General features: G+C 37.8%; 1 protein-coding gene and 1 long non-coding RNA gene across 2 annotated transcripts in view; one reads left to right on the plus strand and one right to left on the minus strand.

The window, feature by feature from the left end:
• PCGF6 (polycomb group ring finger 6) overlaps positions 1-14674 on the plus strand; it is a 28281-nt gene extending 13607 nt beyond the window's left edge. The window contains exons 8-10 of the mRNA XM_059054128.2: positions 3593-3691; positions 9508-9594; positions 13434-14674. Of these exons, the coding sequence (XP_058910111.1) occupies positions 3593-3691; positions 9508-9594; positions 13434-13490 (243 nt within the window). The 3' untranslated portion in view covers positions 13491-14674. The remainder of the gene's footprint in view (positions 1-3592; positions 3692-9507; positions 9595-13433) is intronic.
• A 5412-nt stretch (positions 14675-20086) lies between these two features.
• On the minus strand, positions 20087-22813 carry LOC136793510 (uncharacterized). Its single transcript, XR_010838840.1, has 2 exons — positions 22368-22813; positions 20087-21103 (listed from the first exon to the last, which is right to left on the minus strand). It is a non-coding gene; the product is annotated as an uncharacterized lncRNA (long non-coding RNA).
• Between the last annotated feature and the right edge of the window lie 1754 nt (positions 22814-24567).

Raw genomic sequence — 24567 nt, forward strand, 5'->3', positions numbered from 1 at the left:
GTCCTCTGTCTTTCCCATAAACTAGTAGTTAAGTCTGAGTGTTAATCAGACAGGTTTGATTTGAGGGGACCAAGAATACTTCATAGGTTGTGGTGTTTTTGTCCATCTGGAGGCACATTAATGTCTGGTTGTTTGTGTGTTTGTGTTGTTAGCAACAATTGGTACTCAATGTCTAAGCCCATTAACTTAATAGGGTTTGGAAAATGATGCTGTCATTCCTCCTCCTTTTATTAAAATACTTCAATAATGAGAAACTTCTATTTGATTAGCCAGTGGTAGAATTCATATAGGAAAGAAGGAATAAATGCTGATTCTTTCCCTTGACTTACAAGGTTCAAAATAATGAGTTGGTTCATTAGCATGCTCCAGTCATAATCAATTAGGTATTTTTGTTTTTACTTTAATATGAACTCATGCATTTAAATATATTTGTGATTTAAACCCATTTTAATTATTATCTTTATTGATGTTCAAATTGTCTTGTCATAGATAATCATGGTCTATAATAGGTTCCTTGCTATCTGATTTGACAAGATGTTCCATGCTCAACTCGTACATCTCTTGACCCAGACACAGAATCTGTCATTTCTCCAAGGTGTCTTTTCGTGGTATTTCAAATTCACCATCTGGTTGCTAGGGATTTACCTTGCGACTGGGTTGGTAACTATTTTCAGTTGACAGAGGTAGGAATTTTTTCAAGGTAAAATGAGTTGATACCATTTTTTTTTTTTTTTGATACCATCTTTTTAAAAGATATTGGGTTGGCCAAAAAGTTCACTTGGAAAAACACGACCAAACTTTTTGGCCACCCAGTATTTTTAGTGGTATGCATTTTCTATAGTCAGAAAATAACTGAATGTCTCTTAAATCTCCCTATAGATTCTACCTTATTGTTTCAACTTTCTTCTCAAATTGACCTTTTGTGTTTTAGTTGGTGGGGAAGTTTGCTGTGCTTAATTTCAAAGAAGTAAAATTCTTCTGTGGAATTTTTCTTTCCTGTTTATATTCAGATGGTAGGAGGCTATTAGATGCAACAGGAAAAAAAAATGAGTTGACCATTTAGGTGAGAACCTGCTTTGAAGCCTTAAGATTTAAAAAAAAAAAGCAAATTGTTAAAAAAGCTGGATCTGAATTATATTGGAAAAAAATTCTGTTAACTTGTGAGCCTGGGGTATGAAGACTAAGGTTAACCACGCGAGAACCCAACTTTGAAAGCCAAGGCCAATGTTTTTCTTTCAGTCACTGGCAGATCTCATAATTCTGTTCTGGGTGGTCTAAAAAGTACAGTATTGATAACTTTAGCTAAGTTGGATTAATCTTAATAAACACTTGGGGGTGAAGTGCTCACCAAGAACTAGAAATGATGAATATTGAATTGTCCTCTGTTGGTATACCTGAAGCCTACTATTGAGATGGTAAGCCCCAGAAATTGACCTTCAGAAATGCACTGGTTGCCAGGAAGGCATCTAGCTAGATTACCCAGAATAGCAGCTTCTTAAGGCACATGATGGGATTCTCATCAAGACTTCACCTGGAGCACTGCTGTATCTGCTCCTTAGTGAGAAAGACTGCCTTAGATTTTCAAGATGATTCTTAAACCTGCGTTAAAAGAACACGAACCTTTGCCGTTTTTGTCTAGATTGTATCAGTATCCATGATGACAACTAGGTCCTCTAATTAGATTCCTTTACATAAAGAACAGAAGAAATCAATACACTAGTAATAACTAAGTACTTACTATGTGCCAGGAATTATTAATAGTTATTTACATATATTAACACTTTACTTATGATAATTCTATGAGGTAGGTGCTATTAGTATCTCTATTTTAACAATACAAATGGGGAAATGGAGACACAGAAGCGTTTAGCAACTTGTCCAAAGACTTGCAGCTAGAAAATGGCAGAACCAGGGTTTAAACCCAGTCTGTCTCTGGAGTATCTGTACCTAACATGCTATCTGCTGCACTGTGGTAATAAGGGATAGATCTATTGTTAGGAAAGTTCTTAAGAAACCAAATTACAGATAAGAGAGCTGAGTGCTGTTACATGGAAGAAATGTGTGCCTAACCTGCCTGGGTCCGCTTGGTAGCAATTCTGGGCTCCCTCTCTGCTAGTGCTAGAAAAACATTGTTCACATTTTCCTAAAAGGTACCCTTTTAGTTCTTACTACCCCAGCTTTTCATTTTTATTAATAGTAGTATCCTTAAAATTGCCTCAGAGAGAGACTGGCTAGGTAAGCATTAGTTTCTACTTTAAAACCCTATGGTCTCTCTACCTATCACCTTAGACCGTTGGATCAGATTCCAGCCATATATGTCTAGATGTTAATCTTTTTATTTTCCACTTTTAAAAGAAAATTTCAAACTCATACAAAGGTAGACAGAATAGTAAAATGAATGCCCATGTACACATCACTTAACTTCAATAATTATAAAATCATGGCCAATCTCAATTCATCTATACCTTTAACACTTCTCTTAAATAATCTTGAAGCAAATCCCAAACTATGTATCATTTTATCACTAAATAATTGTTTGTTTCTAAAAGATAAGGACATTTTATAAAAACATAATAATGATACTATAGTTTTTATTTCTTTATTTTTATAACTTGTATCTGAATGTGTAAAGCAGCTTTTAAAATATTTATTTATTATTATTTTGGCTGCGCTGGGTCTTAGTTGCAGCATGTGGGATCTTCGTTGTGGCATGCGGGATCTTTTTTCTTTTTTTTAATATTTATTTGGTTGCACCAGGTCTTAGTTGCAGCACGTGGGCTCCGTAGTTGTGGCGTGAGAACTCTTAGTTGCAGCATGCATATGGGGTCCAGTTCCCTAACCAAGGACTGAACCTGGGCCCCCTGCATTGAGAACGTGGAGTCTTATCCACTGTGCCACCAGGGAAGTCCCACATGGGATCTTTAGTTGCAGCATGCAAACTCTTAATATCAGAATGCATGTGGGATCTAGTTCCCCGACCAGCGATAGAACCCAGGCCTCCTGCATTTGAGTGCAGTCTTACCCACTGGACCACCAGGGTAGTCCCAATACTATCATTTTTAAAATTTACAGTAATTCCTTAAATATCCACATGCTATTTAAATTTCCTAGATTGTCTTATGAAAATTGTTTTAAAGATTTTTAAAAATCAGGATCCAAATAAGATCCATATATTGTAATTAGTTGATATATCTCTTATTTATAGGCCTTGTATCTTTTTTAGTCTAGCGGTTCTTCCTCAGCCTTGGTTGGTTTTCTTTTTCCCTGAAGTTTGTTTGTTGAAGAAACCAGGTTGTTTTAGACATTGAATCTTGGGTATTTGCTGTCAATAAATTTTAAGTTTATTCTTGATGAGGTAGTAAAACAAATCAGTAAGGCTTTCTATTAAAAAAAATTGTTGACATACTTTTTGGAGAGGTGAAGCTAAGCAGAAATTCTTTTTTTTCTTGTTTGATAGATAAATTAATTCAAATTTCATAGTAATTTTTCTGTCATAAATCTATTGAATTATCTTTGCTATAAAATGTGCTTTAAGGTTTATACATTTTATGTATATTTAATCTGAAATTGGTTTGTTTGTTTATTTTTGTAGCCATTGGAAAAGAAGTTTGTCCGAGTTTCAGGAGAAGCAACTATTGGACATGTAGAAAAATTCCTCAGAAGAAAAATGGGTCTTGATCCAGCTTGTCAGGTAGAGTATATGTGTGTAAAAAGACAGGAGGTTGTGAGATTACCTTTAACATATTGAAGAAAGAACCGTCTCTAGGATTTCATGCAGTAGCTTTTGTTTTATGACATTTTAGATGTTGTAAATGTTAATTGAATATTGGTACACAGTGATCCCCACCCCCAAATTTAATCACTTTTGACTTGCTGCCATTGGTAACCATCTTTGGGTCTCAGAGAAAAGCTGAGGGTGTGAGAACAATTAAAGAGCCTCTAGAGCTTCAGCTCCAGCTCTTTTCTTTTTGATAGTAGAGCACAAGTTTACTTTTCCATCCATTCACTTCTCTTCAGAGGACATCCTTAGATTTATCAGTGTTTAGCTCAAGACACCTAGAAAAGTAAAACAGCTGTCTAATATAGACTCTGTTAGTTTCCTAAGGATTGAAAAAGATCTCTCATTCTAGCTATTTAATACTTTCTTGTTGTAAGATGGAAATCTCAAACCTCATGTATTGTTACATATAAAGTGTAAGTAAACTCGTAGTTTAATAATGTGGGCCAGTGAAAATGCACGTTTATATAGCTCTGCTTTTTCATTAGTCAAATTTTAAAGGGATTTTTGTTATTCTCCATCATGTGTAAAATTTTATAGAATAATTTTTATCTAAAATGTCTGTTTGCTGTAGATCTGAAATTTTGCTAATGTTTTTAGTATCAATATCTGCCGGTACTAAATATATATTAAATTCAATTAAATGTGATTTCTCTTACTGACTTTGACATAATGCTAGCTGTATCTCATGGCAACTGAAAATTGGAAATGACTTATCTATCACCTTATAGCCAAAGCATACTTGAGGTTATTCTTAGCCTTTTGGTTAGAAATAGATAGCTGTGCATAGCACAGGGAGATCACCTCTGTGCTTTGTGACCGCCTGGGGGGGTGGGATAGGGAGGGTGGGAGAGAGGGTGATGCAAGAGGGAGGAGATGTGGGAGCATGTGTGTATGTATAACTGATTTAGTTTGTTGTAGAGGGAAAACTAACACACTATTGTAAAACAATTATACTCCAATAAAGATGTAAAAAAAAAAAAAAAAAAAAAAAAAAAAGAAATAGATAGCTGTTTAGGGACTCCTGAACAAAGAATTGTGAGTAATCCCATAATTGTCTATTATTTCTAAAAGCAGAAATCAGAAGACTTGCACCTGATTATATAGAATAAGAAGTGGCACCCAAGAGGGCTTTCTTTAGGATATAGATTACTTCCTCTGTGGCTAGATAGTGATCAGAGCCATTTATAAGTTTCACACTGGTGTTTTAAGAAATTTGGTTGCCAAAGCTCTAAATTGGTTTTATTGTGTAAAAATGTGGGTTTATTTTTCCTCATATCACAGAATTCAAGGCTTTTAACATTTTGAAATAAAATGATGTAAAATTTGTTTCAGTCTTTAATTTTGTCTCTCAGCTCTTCACTCTTTAGGTAAATATTTTTTCCTAATTCAGGTACTATATAGCTGGTAACGTTCATAAATTACTATTTCACCAAAATATTAAAATAGTGGAACAGAGAATTATCAAATATGCAGACCCACTTGTGACTAAAATTGTTTAAGCCTTCTAAATACAAGAGAGCGTAAACAAGAGTTACTTCTAATATGAACAAAACATTGAGCTATTTAACCATTAAACAAAATAAAATTCTTGGTCAACCCAGTCACTTGAGCCTTATGTGCTGACGTTCCTTAAAACCATTTAGTCCCAAATAGAAAATGTATTCTTTGTTTACAGATACGTGACCTTCATAAATGGTTATTTACTAGCAGGAATGAATGATTACTAGGGTACTGTTAAATGATAAAATACCTTTAAAAGTATTATTTATTTGTGGCAGATAAAAATAAAAAAGGAAGACAGTTCTGAAAGATTAAAAAAATGTAGATGTGTGTTCTTAAAGATTTAAGTTAATTCAAATCAGAAATCAATAATTATCTGAATAGATTTCTTTCACATAAGAGAGCCCAGTGCCTCTGGATCACCATGGTTGATTTAGTGGTGTTTTGAATTTATTGCTGTCTTATTGTATCTTGTTTTTTAATAACTCTTGTGTTCCTTTGTACATTATTTGATCTTCAGACCTTATTTTGCTTTTTTGAAATGATTACCACATTGATCACTAAATATTCTCTATATAAAAGATGTGGTAGTAGATTTTGTTGTTAATCCTACCATAATTAATCCCATCTTAAAAGATAGGGTTTTGTTTTAAATAAAGGTATTTATTTGGCTGAGTTGGGTCTTCATTGCTGCGTGGGCTTTCTGTAGTTGAGGCGAGCAGGGGCTGCTCTTTGTTGTAGTGCGCTGACTTTCTCATTATAGTGGCTTCTCTTGTTGCAGAGCACAGGCTCTAGGGCGCAGGCTCAGTAGTTGTGGCGCACGAGCTTGGTTGCTCCGTGGCTTGTGGGATCTTCCCAGAGCAAGGCTTGAACCTGTGTTCCCTGCATTGGCAGGCAGATTCTTAACCGCTGCACCATCAGGGAAGCCCAGGTTCCTTTTTTTATTATTTATTTAGTATATGACCTTAACCCTATCATTGAATTGTTTCCGAGTCATTTTTCAGAGACTCTAACATGTCATATGGTGTATCCCTACCATTCATTTACTATCTATTAGTACTAAATTGAGCATCTATGTGCTTGGCCTCCGGTACAAAGATGAGACAGAAAATGCCACCAGGTGACTCCGAGTTGTATGGGAAAGATATAAAAGTAAACAACTGAATGACAATAGGATATGATGAGTGCCACAGGAGCACAGAGTGAATGATTTAACTCTGGAGGGGTCAAAGAAAGGATTTGAAGGATGGATTTTTTTTTTTTTTTTTGCCAGACAAAGAAAAAAAGAACTTTCTATCAAAGAAAAGTATGTATGAACAAAGAGGAATGATTTTTCACTGATTTTTCAATCAGTGAAAAATCCTGTCTTGAAAGCTTTAGTGTGGTCTTGCTTTTAAAAAGATAAGGGTTTTTCCTCCTTTAAGACTATCTTCACATTATGATTTCTGCTCTGAGATTCAGAAATATCGTAGTTATTCTTCCTAACTAAGACTTAATACTCCAAAGGGTAGAAAGATTATGCAGACAAGAGTTAACAAAGCAGACCTGAGGCTGCTGCCTTTAGAGGGCTGGCTTACAAGGTTGGTCCTTGCCTAGCATCTAGGAAGTTGGCTTGTGAAAAGTTACCTAACTATTAAAGGTGTTTCCCTGTACCTAGACTGTACAAACAATGGATCTATGATGAATACCTGCTTTGCTACTGGGAGTCTGGAATTTGGTAGTTGCTAGGCAGAGAATGCCAACATGACCATCCCTCAATAAAAACCCTAAACTCTGGGCCTCTATTGGGCTTCCCGGAGCAGAAACACTGCACAAATTGGCTGCATTTCCACTGCTAGAGAAAAGAGTGTGTGGGTGTTCTCTCCTCTTGGACTGGAAGGGAAGAGCATAGGAAGCCTGTGCGTGGATTTCTCCAGACTCTACCTACATCTTTTTACCTTACTGGTGATCTGACTGTGTATCCTTGCTGTGTTGCTGTAATTACTCACAGCTGTGATCATGCTGAGTCCTGTGAGTCCTTCTAGCAAATTATCAAATATGTGGGTCATGTTTGTGGCACCCTCAGAGATGTGATTCTGTTTGAATGAACTAATTTATGAAGTATTTACAGTCAAGTAACTTAAAAATCAGCATGTAAAATGAGAAGTAGTTTAAGTGTTTATCAGGAGGTTGGATATATAGTTTATGATATATTCATAAAATGGAACACTATGCAGCTATTAAACACAGAGAGCTAACTATGCATTCCAAAAGATTCCATAGTATATTAAGTTTTTGTTGTTTGTGTGTGTCTGTGTGTGTTTTAAGAATATGTAGAACAAAATATGTGACATGATCCCATTTCTAGAAAAACAAAACCAAAATCCCCACATGCACCCATTGCATCTAGGAGCATATGCATCAAAACTGTTAGTAAATGGCTAACCTCTGGGGGTTAAGATTAAGTTGAAAAGAAAATTGTAGTAACCAAATCATAAATGTATACCATGTGGTAAAGCCCACTAAGAGCGGTGGTCTCTGGATTGCTGGATACTTAATAAAAACATAATGTTAGTTTCCAAGTTCTTTAACTTTTCATGGACCTAAGTTCCGTGCACAAGATCTGCTATTATTGCTTTCAAGTCCTTTTGCAAACAAGTATTGCTTTGCCAACTTTAAAACTGGTAAGCATAAAACAAAAGTTGTTACTAATCGGAGGTTATTCATTGTGAGATACCACAGGGCTTGACTAACTGACCTATGGGCCATCTTTTTATGAATTGTTTTATTGGAACTTTTTTATTTTATTTGTTTATTGGAACTTTTTATGAATTGTTTTATTGGAACAGCCATACTATGGCTGCTTTCATGCTACAGTGACAGAATTGAGCACATGTGACAGTGATCCTGAGTCCCACAAGCCTAAAATGTTTACTATCTAGCTCTTTGTAGAAAGTTTGCCAACCCCTGACATGCACTTATCTTTGGAGAAAGATAGACCTGGCGACAGACCTGGGTTCCGATCTGAACTTTGCTGCTTACTAGCTTTGTGACCTTAGGAAAGTTTAATGTCTTTACTTCTTAGCGTCCTATCTGTAAAATGGGAATTACAATACCTAGCTCACAGGAATGTGAAAATGAGATGAGATAACATATGTCAAATATATAGTGTAACAAATGTTGTGCATAGAAGCTGCTCAGTTAAATGCAACTGCTTTTACTGTTCTTACCCAACCATGCTGAAGGTTTTAGGGAAACTAACATGTTGGCAGCGCATAGGATTTTTAGAGTAAACGGAATTTGAAGGTCGGAAATCTGGTTAGGAGACGGTTTCAGTGGTTTAAGCCTAAGAGCAGCAGTTGAAAGAATGATATTAACTTAAAAGGTATGGTGAAGAAGGAAGCAACAGGACTTGGTAACTGCATGTGAGAAGAAAGGAAAAGGAGAAATAGGAGTTAGAGCTGATATTTTGGTTTGGAGCAAGGAGAAATTTCATGCTGTAAGCTAAATAGGGACATTAGGAGAGGGAGCCTGTTAGTGATATGTATTAATAAGATGTTGAGGACCTGTTCCCATTTTAAGGCAATGGGAAAGGAGTACTCAGTGAAAGAGAATATAAGGATTTGCATTTCTGTTTCTAGCAAGTGAGTATACTGGAATCATATTACAATATAGTATATAAATGTACAACCATATCGTTCTTTCTAGAGCATTCCATATAAAAGTAGATTTATCTTAGAGCTTTGACCTTACTAAAAGGGCTGAAAAGACCTTGTTAAGATTGTTCCATCTGTAAAACAGTTCCCTTATTGTGTACTTTATGTCAGTACTAGACCTTCCACTGTTGGAAAATGAGATATTCCTCATTAAGAAAATTATTCAAATAACTAAAGATTGCCTTTTTAAGCATTATAAGCCCTTTTAATCACTGTGTCATGAAACTTTTTAAAATAATAGACTTTTCTGTGCCTTCTTGTGCTGAACATATCAGATATGATTTAACTTGTTCTCAGAGATTCAAGGATATCATTTTGAATGTCTGTTGTAGTGTTCTTTGTCCTGCTATGTCCTCTAATGCTCCTTCCATTTTACTTTATTTGTAAAAAGTTTCTAAAATCTTTCTTGAGAGTGTTTAATCAGTCTAAAATAGTAAAGTCTAGTCTAAAAATAATTATGTTGATCTTCCTCATTTTGTCATATGTTTTTCTGAAGCAGGAAAGCAAACTTATACTCTTATTTGCCTGTAGGTAGATATCATCTGTGGCGATCACTTGTTAGAGCGGTATCAAACTCTAAGGGAAATTCGACGTGCAATAGGTGATGCAGCAATGCAGGTAGGTCTTAGACTTTACCATATTTATGCCTAATTGACAAGTTATTTAATGAAAGAAAAATGTTCCATGTTATCAATAAAGTTTTAATAAATATTCTATAATTTTCTTAAAATTATCTGGACTGTAAATAATAAAGCTAATGTTTATTGAATGCTTACTGTGTGTCAGGCATTCTTATAAATGATTTGTATTGATTAGCTCTCTTATTCCTCATAGTTTTATGAGGTAGGTATTCTTTTTTTCCCAATTTTAAAGATAAGGAAGCCAAGGTGCGGAGAGGACATATAACTTACCCACAGTGAGTGAGTGAGTGAGCCAGGGTTCAAACCCCAGGCAGTTTGATTCTAGAGGCCTTTTTTTCTTTTTTCTCTGTCTAGTATTGTAGTAGAGCTTTGAAGACTACTGGGCAAATGTATCTGCAAGGACATTTCTTTAAGAAAAATTTGTAGATACTCATTAGGCTGTAGAAATTCACATACCATTCCTTGCTCAATTGGTAAGAAGCCATGGTAACCGTTATGATGTTTTAATTAGCCTATAATGGGAGTGGGAATATAATATGAAATCTGGTCACAATACATGAAAAGCAAGATAAGACTTACAATTTTAATGAAGAGAAAGATCCAGTTTCTCCTGGAACTTTACCCTCTAATTCTAAAATCCATTGGTGGATCATATAGATGAGGAAACTGGTGTAGAGAGATGAAGTAACTTGCCCAAGGTCACTTGGCTAGTTAGTGGTAGAATCAAGGTTCACCTATTTAAAAAGTTGAACTTAAAGCTAAGAATCTTGACAAAAGGGTAGCTGAATACTTATTTGTGTGATTATTTTATTATTCTTACATATTTTTAGAAATATAGCACCATACCAATTGTCTACATTTTGGTAACAAATAATTCAAAAGATTCTTCATAAAATACAAAAGCAAAATTGTTTCTTGGCTAAGTAAAACATACTTAGAGATATAAACAAAACATTTCTTAAAATTTTTATAAGGTCAAACTTCAGAAATCTTAAAAAATGATTGTCTTTTATGATTATCTTTTTTTAAAAAGAAATAAATTCATTTATTTATTTTTGGCTGCATTGGGTCTTTGTTGCTGCACACGGGCTTTCTCTAGTTGCGGCAAGTGGGGCCTACTCTTCGTTACCGTGCGCGGGCTTCTCTTGTTGTGGAGCATGGGCTCTATGCGCTCGGGCTTCAGTAGTTGTGGCACGTGGGCTCAGTAGTTGTGGCTCATGGGCTCTAGAGCACAGGCTCAGTAGTTGTGGCGCACGGGCTCAGCTGCTCCGCAGCATGTGGGATCTTCCCGGACCAGGGCTCAAACCCGCGTCCCCTGCATTGTCAGGCGGATTCTTAACCACTGCGCCACCAGAGAAGTCCCAATTGTCTTTTTAAAAGTTAAGCTTGATTAGAAATGTAAGAATCTAGGAGTAAAATCGCAAAGTCAGTGGAATGGGTAGAAAATATGACTTGAATTCAAAAAATATTTACGGAGCACTATTCTAGACATGGGGAGATTCAGAGATGAGCAAGTCCCAGAACTTAAATAACCTGAAATATAATTAATTAAAGTCCTCATTGATAACAATGTGTCATGCAATCTTAGGACCTCTTAGCTAAATGAATAACATATCTCTGCAGTGGGAAAGCTAGGAGGTAGCAAGTGAGGGAGAGAATGGTAGGAGCTGAGATCTGAGCAGTTGGAATAAAACCATGCAGGACTTTATAGGCTGTAGTATGAACTTTGGATTTTAATTGAGTGAAGTGGGAAACTATTGATTGGAGAGACTTGAGCCAAGGACAGAAGAGACATAATCTGACTTACCTTTTAGAAGATTCACTCTGGTTGGATAGTTTAAGAAGACCATGAATGGAGACATCTAAATATAAAATATAAATAATATTTATATATTCCTATATATTTACATCGAATATAAACATAATAGACATAGATTTAAATTTGAATTATAAGGAATTATTTCATAAAATGCGATTTTATACATGTATTGAAGTTTTGAGATTTTGAAACAGCTTGTAATTGTGAAATATAACTATATGCAAAAAAATTGACATTATGTAAAATGTAATTTCTTTCATGTAAAAATGTTAATAGGATCCTTCTGTGTGTGTGAGAATACAAATTCATTTACTTTGATTAGACTAGTTAGTCTACAACAGGTCTGATGGTCCGTGGGCCAAACATGGTATGGGACTATACTTTATTTGGCTTATTCTATGTTTTAAATATTTTTGAGTTTAAATTCCTTTAGCTAAGCATCTGCTCTCTTGCTCTCTGGTTTACCACTGGTCTCAACATACCCTTTTTTTTTTTTTTTTGGTGGTACGCGGGCCTCTCCCTGTTGTGGCGTCTCCCATTAAGGAGCACAGGCTCCGGACCCGCAGGCTCAGCAGCCATGGCTCACGGGCCCAGCCACTCCGCGGCGTGTGGGATCCTCCTGGACCGGGGCACGAACCCGTGTTCCCCGCATCAGCAGGCAGACTCTCAACCACTGCGCCACCAGGGAAGGGAAGCCCCAACATACCCTATTTGACTACATACCTGACTCACATATTCATTTATGTTACTTTTCTGGCCTTTGTGGGCATTTGAATTGGTGAACCCCCTTCTAGAATTCTGGTGAGTTTTCACCGAAGTTGCCAGTAACAGAAGCCAGATTGCAATGAGTTGAATAGTGAATGAGAAATGAGGAAGTGGAGCCATTGAAAAAGCTTAATAAAAAGTAAGAGAGGGGCTTCCCTGGTGGCGCAGTGGTTGAGAGTCCGCCTGCCAATGCAGGGGACACGGGTTCGTGCCCTGGTCTGGGAAGATCCCACATGCCGCGGAGCGGCTGGGCCCGTGAGCCATGGCCGCTGAGCCTGCGCGTCCGGAGCTCGTGCTCCGCAACGGGAGAGGCCACAACAGTGAGCTGCCCGCGTACCGCAAAAAAAAAAAAAAAAAAAAAAGAGCAACAGCTAGCGAAGGGTTGGAAATGCAAGGCGTGCATGCCACCACTCTCTATATGTTGCTCAAAGTAGGCCCATTGCCCATGGCATACGTCCCCAGTGAGCCTTCCTTTTAAGCTAGTTTTCCAGTTCATAGTATATTAGAAATAACACCTTTAAAAGCACACTTTTAAGCAGCCTTGGTGAGAGCACAAAGAATTAAGACCTGATATCAAGAGAGGAGACATAAAAAGACTAAGAAACAAAGTATCTGGAGTCATTTACTGTCAGGTTAAGTTTCCCACGACCCCAGAGGACATCACTGTGTTACAGCTCAGTGTAGTTACTGTTCATAATGGTGACTCTGGATATCAAAGAAAGGGTGAATTGTATTGAACAATCTTCAATGAGGAAGTAAAATGTATGATACATTAAATAGGTACGAGTTCCAAAATTTTCTCACTTGTTTTAGTTGTAAGCTGCATTTATGTAGGAAATAAATGCTTTATTTTCTTAGCAGATCCATACTTTATGATAATTGAGTCTTTAGAAGTCCAGTGCTTGGGTGATATATTAAGTAATCTGTGCAGAATGAAATGTGTATCTTTTAGTTCTTTTTGAAGAACTGTTTTGCCATACACAACCGTGACTAACTGTGGATACCTGGTAGTTTCAGAATTTTCTTCTGAGAGTCACTAAAAAGGTACAATTACAGGGAGTGTTTGGTAATGAAGTGAGTGAACAAGCAAGTTTGTTTATCTTGGACCCTTTATTCTCTTTAAATCAAAGAATCTCACATTAGTGTTGGGTTATGAAAAATAAACTATCTTTGACTTGATCATTTACACAACTGATTTTTAAATAACTGCAGAACACTTTTTTTCTTTTCAGGATGGTCTGCTGGTCCTTCATTATGGACTTGTGGTTTCTCCTTTGAAAATTACTTGACGATTCTAAGGGTATTATGAGGGAAACAAAATAAGGAGACTTCTGCAGGATTGCATCTCACCAAAGATTTCCACGAAATGTGTAATTGCTATCACTTTGTGCTGTTCGAGACATAACTTATCTATTTTCAGCACCAAGAATCATAGGATTTATAATTACAACTTGGTATTCTAGAATGCATCTGTTTTACTAGAGACTATATATAAAAAGCATCCACAGCTCAGGGGGAAATTTTTTAAGCAATGAATTTTTATGATTTCAAATACTTGGACATTGATTTTGTTTCCTAATCTTTGAGGTAAATCAGTTAGTGTTTTTGTTTTTGTCTTCATTGAGCCATACCCCTTTCAAGTTGGTGGTTAGGATTCTGCTCTCTGAAATGGCATCAGTTGGGCAGTCATCCTTTCGGAAAAGAAGTGTGCTTTTGAACTGAAGATTTAAAGCCAGTCTTTGTTAAATTACAGAATGTGCCTCTTAGACAAAGACCAAAACTATGGGCCACTTTTGTATGTTGCCATCTTTTTTCGAACTTGTAACTTTTTTTTTTCAACCAGCAACACTACTAAAGAGATATTATTCACTTCTAAAAGTATGGATTATAATTTTTCTGTGTGAAGAGACTGACTCCTGTAGGGTTTATGGCCCGTACCATAAGACTTCAGTGTAATAAAGACTCCTTTAATATACCTTACAACAAGGGGTGCCTCTTTGCAACAGTATTTTTATTTTTTGAATGTTAGTTTGATTAACATTCATTTTTAGTACATAATGTGATTGTCAGTACCTTGTAATGGCACTGCTTTTGAAAGTAATTTAAAAATTTGAGTGAATTTGGGAAGTTTACAGAATACTTGTTCATTGTTTCCTCAGTAAGTCAGTTTAATGTTCATTTTCACATTACTTTGTCACTGAGATAAAGAATACGGGTGTTTGAGAGCTCACTCACTTGCATGCACATATTTCAGTTAAAACTTTAAAAAGACTATTTTGCCTAAAATTATCATTGTGATGCTTTCTAAAAGAAATATTTTGTAGACCTTATTTCACTGCAAAATTTCCAAGTCTGCATAAAAACAATTACAATTGGAGAAAGATTGGCAATGTTTTATAAAGAATTTGTGAATTGTGTATAAATCTCTTCTAACATTTAATACAATTTTTTTAATAAAAATTTATTTTAACCTATTTTGAAATGTTTCTATTTATTGTGGAATTTTGAAAAATAACCAAAACTCTTTATGAGACGACATAGACAAATCAAAGTTAAACTGTGCCATCAAATAGATACTTTGTAAACATCTTTACCTTCACTGGTTATACTAGATGCCTTTATTTGACAGTGGACAGAATAGCAACTATGGAGCTCATTGCCTCTTAAATGTTTCTTGCACAAATTGCTCTTGTCCCATGTTAACATCTGTGTTGGGGATCCCCAAGACCACTCTCAGGTTTAATGGTTCACAAGAAGGACTCATGGGACCCAGAAAGCTATTATACTCTTGGTTATAGTTTATTACCATGAAAGAATACAGAATAAAATCAGCAATGGGAGAAGATGTATAGGGTAGAGTCCAGGAGAAACCAGGCATGACCTGCCATTTGTCCTCTCCCAGTGGAGATGCAGGGAGAGTGTTTAATTCTCCCTACAATGATGTGTGACGTATGAAGTGTTGCCAACCATGAAAGCTCACCTGAGCCCTAGAGTCCAGTTTTTATTGGAGTCAGTCACATAAGCATGCAGCATTGATACCCGAGCCCCCTCCCAGTAGTCAAACTGATATGGCATGTCCCAGAGCCCCAGGTGTACAAAAATAGGCATTCACCATAAATCACATTGTCAGCATAAACTATCTGGTGCAGCCCACGGTCTCAGGCATACAAAGACAGGATATTCCCAGGACTCAGAAGTTAGGATTTATAGTAACATGGGGAAATTTTTTTTAAGTAGACTATTAAATGTAATTATTTGATAAATATTTCTGCAATAAAGAAGTCAAAAGAATATCACTTGTATGGACAACACTAAAGGGAGGTGGTCTACCTTCAAGGAACTTGCAGCCTGTGGGTTATACGCATCTCTCAGAATTTTAAAGGGCAGATACTGGTAAATACTGTAAGAGTCACAAAGAGCTCCACACTTTCTTTTTTCCCTCCCTCCTGGACTTGACCTCCAAGAATCCCAAAGAATGAATTTATATCTAGTTATTTTTATTTGACTTGTTACTACCAGACAGTAAACTAAGTAAGAATGCTGATTGACTGGTTTAAAAATCTGTACTTCCAAAGCCAATGTGACCTTGGCTACATCAACAGAAATACAGTTTCATATCAAGGGAGTTGATACTTTTAATCTCCAATGCATCTTGTATCCAGTTCTGGGGTAGCATACCTCAAGGATACTGACAGATGGGAAGGCACTGGGATAGGGAACAGTCAGAGGGAGAGACTCAGAAACAAAAAAAGAGCAAGCATTGAGCAATTGCTTCTATGTCAGAGAAGCAAAAAACTTAGCGGTGAGAGGCAATACATGATAGCTGTCTTCAAATAACCAGAGGGTCAAAGACTTAGATGAGGGAAAAAGCACAAGCAAGAACAGACAAATGCCCTGTCTTGTTGCCTTGAGTTAGCCGTACTGCCGTCACCAGCAGCGTGCATTTACTTTAGTTAAGATCAAATTTTTTTCAGGAGGGATTTTTGCTAGGAACATAAGCAGAAACGGAACTAAATACCCAAATCTGCACAAATGAGACGATATGAAGTGCAGACTCCAGAGCCTAACTTCAATGGCTAGAGAAAGATTTGTTTGGTTGGTAAATCTTGCAGGTCCCTCTGTTTTTGTTTAAGCCCTCTCTGAGCAAAGATGCCCAGAGGGCTGGGCTGTGGTAATAGTAGTTCGGCAGAATGTGCGCTTGGCAGGTTTCTCAGTTCCTCCCTAAATGCCATCCCAATCTTTTCTCTCCGGTATCGTCATTTCCTCTGACCTTGGGCTTCACTGAGCTTCCCGTCTGCTTCCACTGCATTGCCCTTCCTTCCTGATGGAGTGAAATACATTCTTCTCTCGTTTCTGACAGTCTCTCCTCTGGACTCAAAGTTGACACAGACCTTGCACACACTCACACAGTGACTCTCCTACAGCAACTTTGGCTTTGAATTCCTGAAAATAATGCCATTGACCAGTTTACTTGTCCTATGCAGTCTACCCAAAGTATAATCTCAGTGATTCAATCCTAGATGAATATTCTTGTAGGATGACCAGGTCATAATTGCTTATTAGATATATGTGTGACTAATTAAAATTTTTTTTCCTTTTCAAGTTCTAATAGTTGCAACCTCTGTGGTGTATTTTGTTATCTTGGAAAGCAGCCCTAGCAGTAGAGAAGATTCAAGCAGATGCTGGTTCTGAATGTTTATTTTTGCTGTCTTCAGCAGATCATGACCAAAGGGTAGGTCCTCATTTTTAACCTTTTTCAATATGTTGTCGTGTACATGAGTTTTATTTTTGGCCTCTCTTCAAAACTGGACTGATGAAATCTAATTTTAATTATCTATTGACGTTAATAGTTCATGCATAAATGAAATGCCATATTGATCTTCTGAAAGCTTGCCAAGTATTTACTTACATAGAATGGATATTATGGTTTGATCTTTACTGAATTTTGATTTCAGTTTGTTGGTGTCTATGGTTTTACAGAGGTTATAATTGTGATACTATTTTCATTTAAGTGAGAAGTTTTTTTCTTCTGTTTCTAAGAAAGTGTTCTCCCCAAAGAAAAGCTGGTTAAATAACATTTTAAATCAGAAGATGAAGAAGACAGTGTTTGCCAGGAACACATTTTACCCCCCAAAAGACACAGAGGCAGTATTGCACACTGGTTAAGGACATGAATTGTGAAGCCAGACTCACAGCTTTGACTTCCAGCTTTGCTATTTTCAAGCTGTGTGATCTTGAACATGTTATATAACTTCTCTGAGCTTTAGTTTCCCATATCTGTAAGCTGGGACATGGTATCTAACTCAAAGACTTATGAGAATTAAGGCACTCAGAAGAGTAGTTGGCATATAGTTTATTTTCAAATTCAAATATGGTCCCTATATAGTCACTTATTGGATTACTTTGCTGAGTTAGCTTCTAATGAATAAGTAGGTCCATTATTATTAAAAGATTGATGTTAAACCATCATTTTCCCCCTTTTTTCTTTCTTACATATTTTCTGTATTCACTTCCTTCTATTAATTACTGGACGAGGGGTGGGGATACAGGCTCTGAAGTTGGACTTGAATTCTGCTTTCACCTTAATTCTAATCTTACCTCTGCTGTTTCTACTTCACAGACTAGGTCAGTCCATGGACAATTTCAGTTGCCAGAAAGGAGTTCCTTTTGCTGAGCTTACATCTGGCTTAAGATAAAGGTAAAAGATTGTCTAGCCCCGAAGGACATCAGGAATTCTGTATGTCATGTATGAATCCTTATGCCAGGAAATCATGGGAGATGGAAGTTACCCCTTTCATTTATTCATGCTTATGGCATAGCAGATAAATCTGAGTTAAATTTGTTTCAATAAGCCCTTCTAAGGAAAAATGCTTTTTTTGCCCTGCGTAATATCAGCAATTAACTAGACCTGCTACTGATTGTATTCCAAAATTCCAGCCCTCATATTAATGATTTTGGTTACACTCTGCTGAGCATTCTCTAACCCCTAGAAGAACGTGATAAAACTGGAATGAAATGTCTCGGAACAGAGACCACTTGTCTTATCAGGGGAGAGAGTAGCCATGTGGTGACCTACAGTAATTCATCAGTGAGGAAGGGAGCCTGGAGACCCTTCCAAGATCAATCTTCATTTTTCTTTGTAGCCTGAGCTTTCTCTATTTTATTTTATTCAGAAACACTGAAGAACTATAGAAACATAATTCTTCAGATATCTGTGGTGTGACTCACTGTTTTATGACAATCCTGGGGTGTGTGGATGTGTGTGTCTATTTCAAGGGATTGAAACAAATAATTTATAAATTTTAGCTCATCCCTACCCCCACCTAGTAAGCTTGTGAAATAGCATAAAACATGAGGGCAACAAAGTCATCTTCTAGGAGATGGACAGAGGAGTAGAGAAGCCTTTTGATCTACATAGTAACCATTCATTTCTCCCTTTAAGTATATTTGGCAGGGGTTGGTAATGTAATAAAAACAGTCCTTTGTTTGGCCGGATTCAGCAGCACTCACCCCATCTGCAAATGGCATAGCCATGTGAGATATTTGAAAATAGCAAAAGGCATGGGTAACATCAGTCTAACCTGTACATTAAATCTGAATATGCAGCAAAGCCAGTAATGTATTGTCTATAAAGAAAAATAAAATTTCACATAGGAGCTCTGTTTTAAGATCCTGCAAAGCTCCCCTCAGTTATTTCCATTTTAAATTAGTACTGTGCTTTCAGGTATACCAATTTATTTGGTTCTAAGAAACAAAATGTATTCTCATGATTTAGATGTTGTGTAAAAGCAACTTAGAGATTCTGACGATATAATAATAAAAATAAAACTAGTTGGAAATCAGTGATCACCACTCATAAGCAAGCAACATTTCTAGCTTTTCTTTCTTTCGTTTACATCCAGGGAGATTTCTGGGTTTTTCTCCGGGCTCTGTTTTGAAATCAATACTACTCTTATTAGATCTGGCTTATGTTGTCCTAATGGAATTGCTTCTAACTGGATTGACCCAGGTGGCTGTACATAATGGTCTCAGCTGGAGCAGAAGGTATGGTAGACTTCATAATTATATTTTTCTGATAGTTTCATAAATCGTCTATCAATGGACTTTTAAAATTGAGGTGAATTTACATGACATAAAATTAATCATTTTAGAGTGAATAATTCGGTGGCATTTAGTACATTCGCAATGTTGTGTAGCTACCACCTCTATCTAGTTCCAAAACATTCCCATCATTCAACAGTAAAACCCCATCCCTATACCCCCTTTTTCCAGGCCTAGCAACTACCAATGTGCTTCCAGTCTGATGGATTTTAAATACATTTCAAAAACTGTCTCACGTTTGCCTTTAGATCCATGAATGGTGGTTCTGGGCTCCCTGCTTATGTTCACAGGTAAGTTCTAGAAGTTAATCCCCAGGACTTTGTGTAATTTGCATTATCTCTGGAGGTAAAATTTGGACTCTAGCTTCCAGACTGTTGTTCAAATCTTGCCCCCCTCTTCAGCCAGTACATTAAAATGAATTATAAGTATCCTGAATTTATTACCCCTTGAGGAGTGGTCCCTTCTGTAATATTCCCTTATTTCCAGGCTCTTTGATACTGAGCTACAGAAGTCCTTTAAATTATTTTTTAAAACTCCTTTTTAAAAAATAGGTAAATAGCCCCCAATTCTATATAAATTTTAGCAGGAGCAAGAGGAGACTCATGATTGGATGGGCCCAGAGCCCAGTTTTGGTCTGCCACCACTTTACTGCAATACAGGAAGGCAGTAGGCTCAGGAAGTCTGCAAAGTGTAGCAGTTTGCCTTTGGGACTTGGTGTTGCCAAGGATTTCTGGGGCAGAGAAACCTTAAGTGAAACCTGGTGAGGAAGGGGTGAAAAAGAAGATAAAAAGAAAGATTTTTATTCCCTCAAGTGAGTGGACTTTCTTTTACATAGAAAGACAACGAAGGAAAGAAAAGCAAGCATTGTAGAGTCAGAAGACCAGGGTTCAACTCCCAGCTCTGTTACTCACTATGTGGCATCAGACAAGGGTTTTAGTCTTGTCATTCCAAGGATCTAGTCCTTCATTTGTCAAATGGGTATACAAATACTACACCTAATGAGGGTTGTGAGGCTTAAATGAGATCATTCTATCTTTACTGCCTAGTACAGTGGCTGGTACATAGTAAGTAGGTACTGAATAAATAATAGCTGTTATTAATACATCTCAGGATGCAGAGGATCACATTGCCTAGTGACTCTGAAAGTCATATTGGAGATCATTAAAGTGCTTTATGGACAGGCTTCCCCACAATCTCACAGACTCACTTTGTTGTCCTGTTCCATCATAACAGTTGATGTTGCTGCTTCCCTTTCCTTCTCCTCCCTGACTTATGAGTCTGAACACCATGTTTCCCTGTTACTATCATTGTTCTGATTTAATAATTTATCAACTCCATAATATGCTTTTTTAAAAAATCACAGTGTTACTTCTGCCATTCTTTCTTTCTTTCCTTTTTTACAAATACACTTTTTTTTTTGGCTGTGTTGGGTCTGTTGCTGCGGGCGGGCTTTCTCTAGTTACGGAGAGCAGGGGCTACTCTTTGTTGCGGTGCACGGGCTTCTCATTGTGGTGGCTTCCCTTGTTGCGGAGCACAGGCTCTAGGTGCGCAGGCTTCAGTAGTTGTGGCACGAGGACTCAGTAGTTGTGGTTCACAGGCTCTAGAGCGCAGGCTCAGTAGTTGTGGCACACAGGCTTAGTTGCTCTGTGGCATGTTGGATCTTCCCGGACCAGGGCTTGAGCCTATGTCCCCTACATTGGCAGGTGGATTCTTAACCACTGCGCCACCAGGGAAGTCCCCCGTAATATGCTTTTAATGTCTTTCTTTTATAAACGAGTTCATGGCAATTAGTGGCAACTCACTGAAAAGAGGAGAATACAAATGAGTCAGAGCCAGAAATTATATAAATTAATGAAAGGACTCTGGTCTTGCATAGAGAAGGATCCATTAACCATCTAGTACTATTCTTAGAAGGGGCAACCAACATCTATATTACAAACCTGTGTATTGATGAGACTGTTGTTCCTTAATAGGCCCTGAAAGATGTTTTGATTACTACAAAACTCTCATTGTTAGTGTGCAATTAACATCTTTTTTCATGAACAGTACCACTAATGTATCTTCAAGTGACATGAAACTGCCCTTAGCCAGATGGACTAAGAATGACAGTATTGTTCAGGATTCAGCAAGCTCCAGCTTCAACCACTAGCACCAGCTGTGAATTGCATCCATATATCCCCTCATTTGCAGTCTCCATCCTGGAACCTGGAATGGTATTAGGGAATCTCAACTTGGCATCCATGGACTCCTGGATACCCCAAATAGATAATCCTAAAGGAGTCACAAGCCCCTTGATCTTTACAGTTTTGTGTGTGTATTCTTTTTTGGGAAGAGGATCCATAGCTTTCTCCAAGGAGTGTTTAATCCCCAAAAAGTTAAGAATCATTATAATAGAGGAAAATTCTATGACTGCTGCCCAGGTTCTACCTAGACATCTCGGTTCTGCAGAAGTATAGCCTCATTTTCAAAGAAGGAAAAGATTCTTATCATTTTGAAGAACTTTTTATCATGTGCCTTCTGCCAGTTCATTCTCAGAAATCTTCACCAAGTTAAGCTAGTTAAATTATTATCCAGAACGCGATTGGTTCAAGGTGGCAGAGTAGAAGGACATGTGCTCACTCCCTCTTGTGAGAGCAACGGAATCACAACTAACTGCTGGGCAGTCATCTACAGGAAGACACTGGAACTCACCAAGAAAGATACCCACATCCAAAGACAAAGGAGAGGCTGCAATGAGATGGTAGGAGGGGTGCAATCACAATAAAATCAAATCCCATGACTGCTGGGTGGGTGACTCACAAACTGGAGAACAATTATACCACAGAAGTCCACCCACTGGAGTTAAGGTTCTGAGCCCCATGTCAGGCTTCCCAACCTGGGGGTCCAGCAACAGGAGGAGGAATTCTCAGAGAACCAGACTTTGAAGCCTGGTAGGATTTGATTGCAGGACTTCAACAGGACTGGGGGAAACTGAGACTCCACTCTTGGAGGGCAAGCACAGAGTGGTGTGTGCATGAGGACCCAGGGAGGAGCTGTGACCCCATAGGAGATGGAGCCAGACCTACCTGCTAGTGTTGGAGGGTTTCCTGCAGAGGCAGGGAGTGGCTGTGGCTCACTGTGGGGAGAGGGACACTGGTGGCAGAAGTTCTGGGAGGTGCTCCTTGGCACGAGCCCTCCTAGAGTCTGCCATTAGCCCCACCAAAGCACTGGTAGCCTCCAGTGCTGGGTAACCTCAGGCCAAACAACCAACAGGGAGGGAACTCAGCCCCACCCATCAGCAGACAAGTGGATTAAAGTTTTACTGAGCTCTGCCCACCAGAGCAACACCCAGCTCTACCCACCACCAGTCCCTCCCATCAGGAAGCTTCCACAAGCCTCTTAGATAGCCGCATCCACCAGAGGGCAAACAGCAGAAGCAAGAAGAACTACAATCCTGCAGCCTGTGGAATGAAAACCACATTCACAGAAAAATAGACAAAATGAAAAGGCAGAGGACAATGTACCACATGAAGGAACAAGATAAAACCCCAGAAAAACAATTAAATGAAGTGGAGATAGGCAATCTTCCAGAAAAAGAATTCAGAATAATGATAGTGAAGATGATCCAGGACCTTGGAAAAAGAATGGAGGCAAAGATCGAGAAGATGCAAGAAATGTTTAACAAAGACCTAGAAGAATTAAAGAACAAACAAACAGAGATGAACAATATAATAACTGAAATGAAAAATACACTAGGAGGAATCTATAGCAGAATAATTGAGGCAGAAGAATGGATAAGTGACCTGGAAGACAGAATGGTGGAATTCACTGCTGCAGAACAGAATAAAGAAAAAAGAATGAAAAGAAATGAAGACAGCCTGAGACCTCTGGGACAACGTTAAAAGCAACAGCATTCACATTATAGGGGTCCCAGAAGGAGAAGAGAGAGAGAAAGGACCAGAGAAAATATTTGAAGAGATAGTTGAAAACTTCTCTAACATGGGAAAGGAAATAGCCACCCAAGTCCAGGAAGCACAGAGAGTCCCAGGCAGGATAAACCCAAGGAGAAACACACCGAGACACACAGAAATCAAATTGACAAAAATCAAAGACAGAAAAATTGTTAAAAGCAACAAGGGAAAAACCACCAATAACATACAAGGGAACTCCCATAAGGTTAACAGCTAATTTCTCAGCAGACACTCTACAAGCAGAAGGGAGTGGCATGATATATTTAAAGTGATGAAAGGGAAGAAACTACAACCAAGATGACTCTACCCGGCAAGGATCTCATTCAGATTTGATGGAGAAATCAAAAGCTTTACAGACAAGAAAAAGCTAAGAGAATTCAGCACCACCAAACCAGCTCTACAACAAATGCTAAAGGAACTTCTCTAAGTGCAAAACAACCGGAGGAGAAAAGGACCTACAAAAACAAATCCAAAACTATTAAGAAAATGGTAATAGGAACATGCATATTGATAATTACCTTAAATGTGAATGGATTAAATGCTCCAACCAAAAGACAGAGGCTTGATGAATGCATACAAAAACAAGGCCCATATATATGCTGTCTACAAGAGACCCACTTCAGACCTAGGGACACATACAGACTGAAAGTGAGGGGATGGAAAAAGATATTCCATGCAAATGGAAATCAAAAGAAAGCTGGAGGGCTTCCCTGGTAGCGCAGTGGTTGAGAGTCCACCTGCCGATGCAGGGGACACGGGTTCATGCTCCAGTCCAGGAAGATCCCACATGCCGCGGAACAGCTGGGCCCGTGAGCCATGGCCACTGAGCCTGCACATCTGGAGCCTGTGCTCCACAATGGGAGAGGCCACAACAGTGAGAGGCCCGCATACCGCAAAAAAAAAAAAGCTGGAGTAGCAATACTCATAACAGAAAAAATAGACTTTAAAATAAAGACTGTTACAAGAGAAAAGGAAGGTCACTACATAATGATCAAGGGATCAATCCAAGTAGAAGATATAACAATTATAAATATAAAAGAGGAAACCAACAGGAACACAATAATAGTGGGGGACTTTATCACCTCACTTAATGGACAGATCATCCAGACAGAAAATTAGTAAGGAAACGCAATCTTTAAATGACACAATAGACCAGATAGATTTAATTGATATTTATAGGACATTACATCCAAAAATAGCAGATTACACTTTCTTCTCAAGTGCACATGGAATGTTCTCCCAGATAGATCACATCTTGGGTCACAAATCAAGCCTCGGTAAAATTAAGAAAAGTGAAATCATATCAAGCATCTTT

Source organism: Kogia breviceps, chromosome 2 (assembly GCF_026419965.1).
Source record: "Kogia breviceps isolate mKogBre1 chromosome 2, mKogBre1 haplotype 1, whole genome shotgun sequence".
NCBI lineage: Eukaryota > Metazoa > Chordata > Mammalia > Artiodactyla > Physeteridae > Kogia > Kogia breviceps.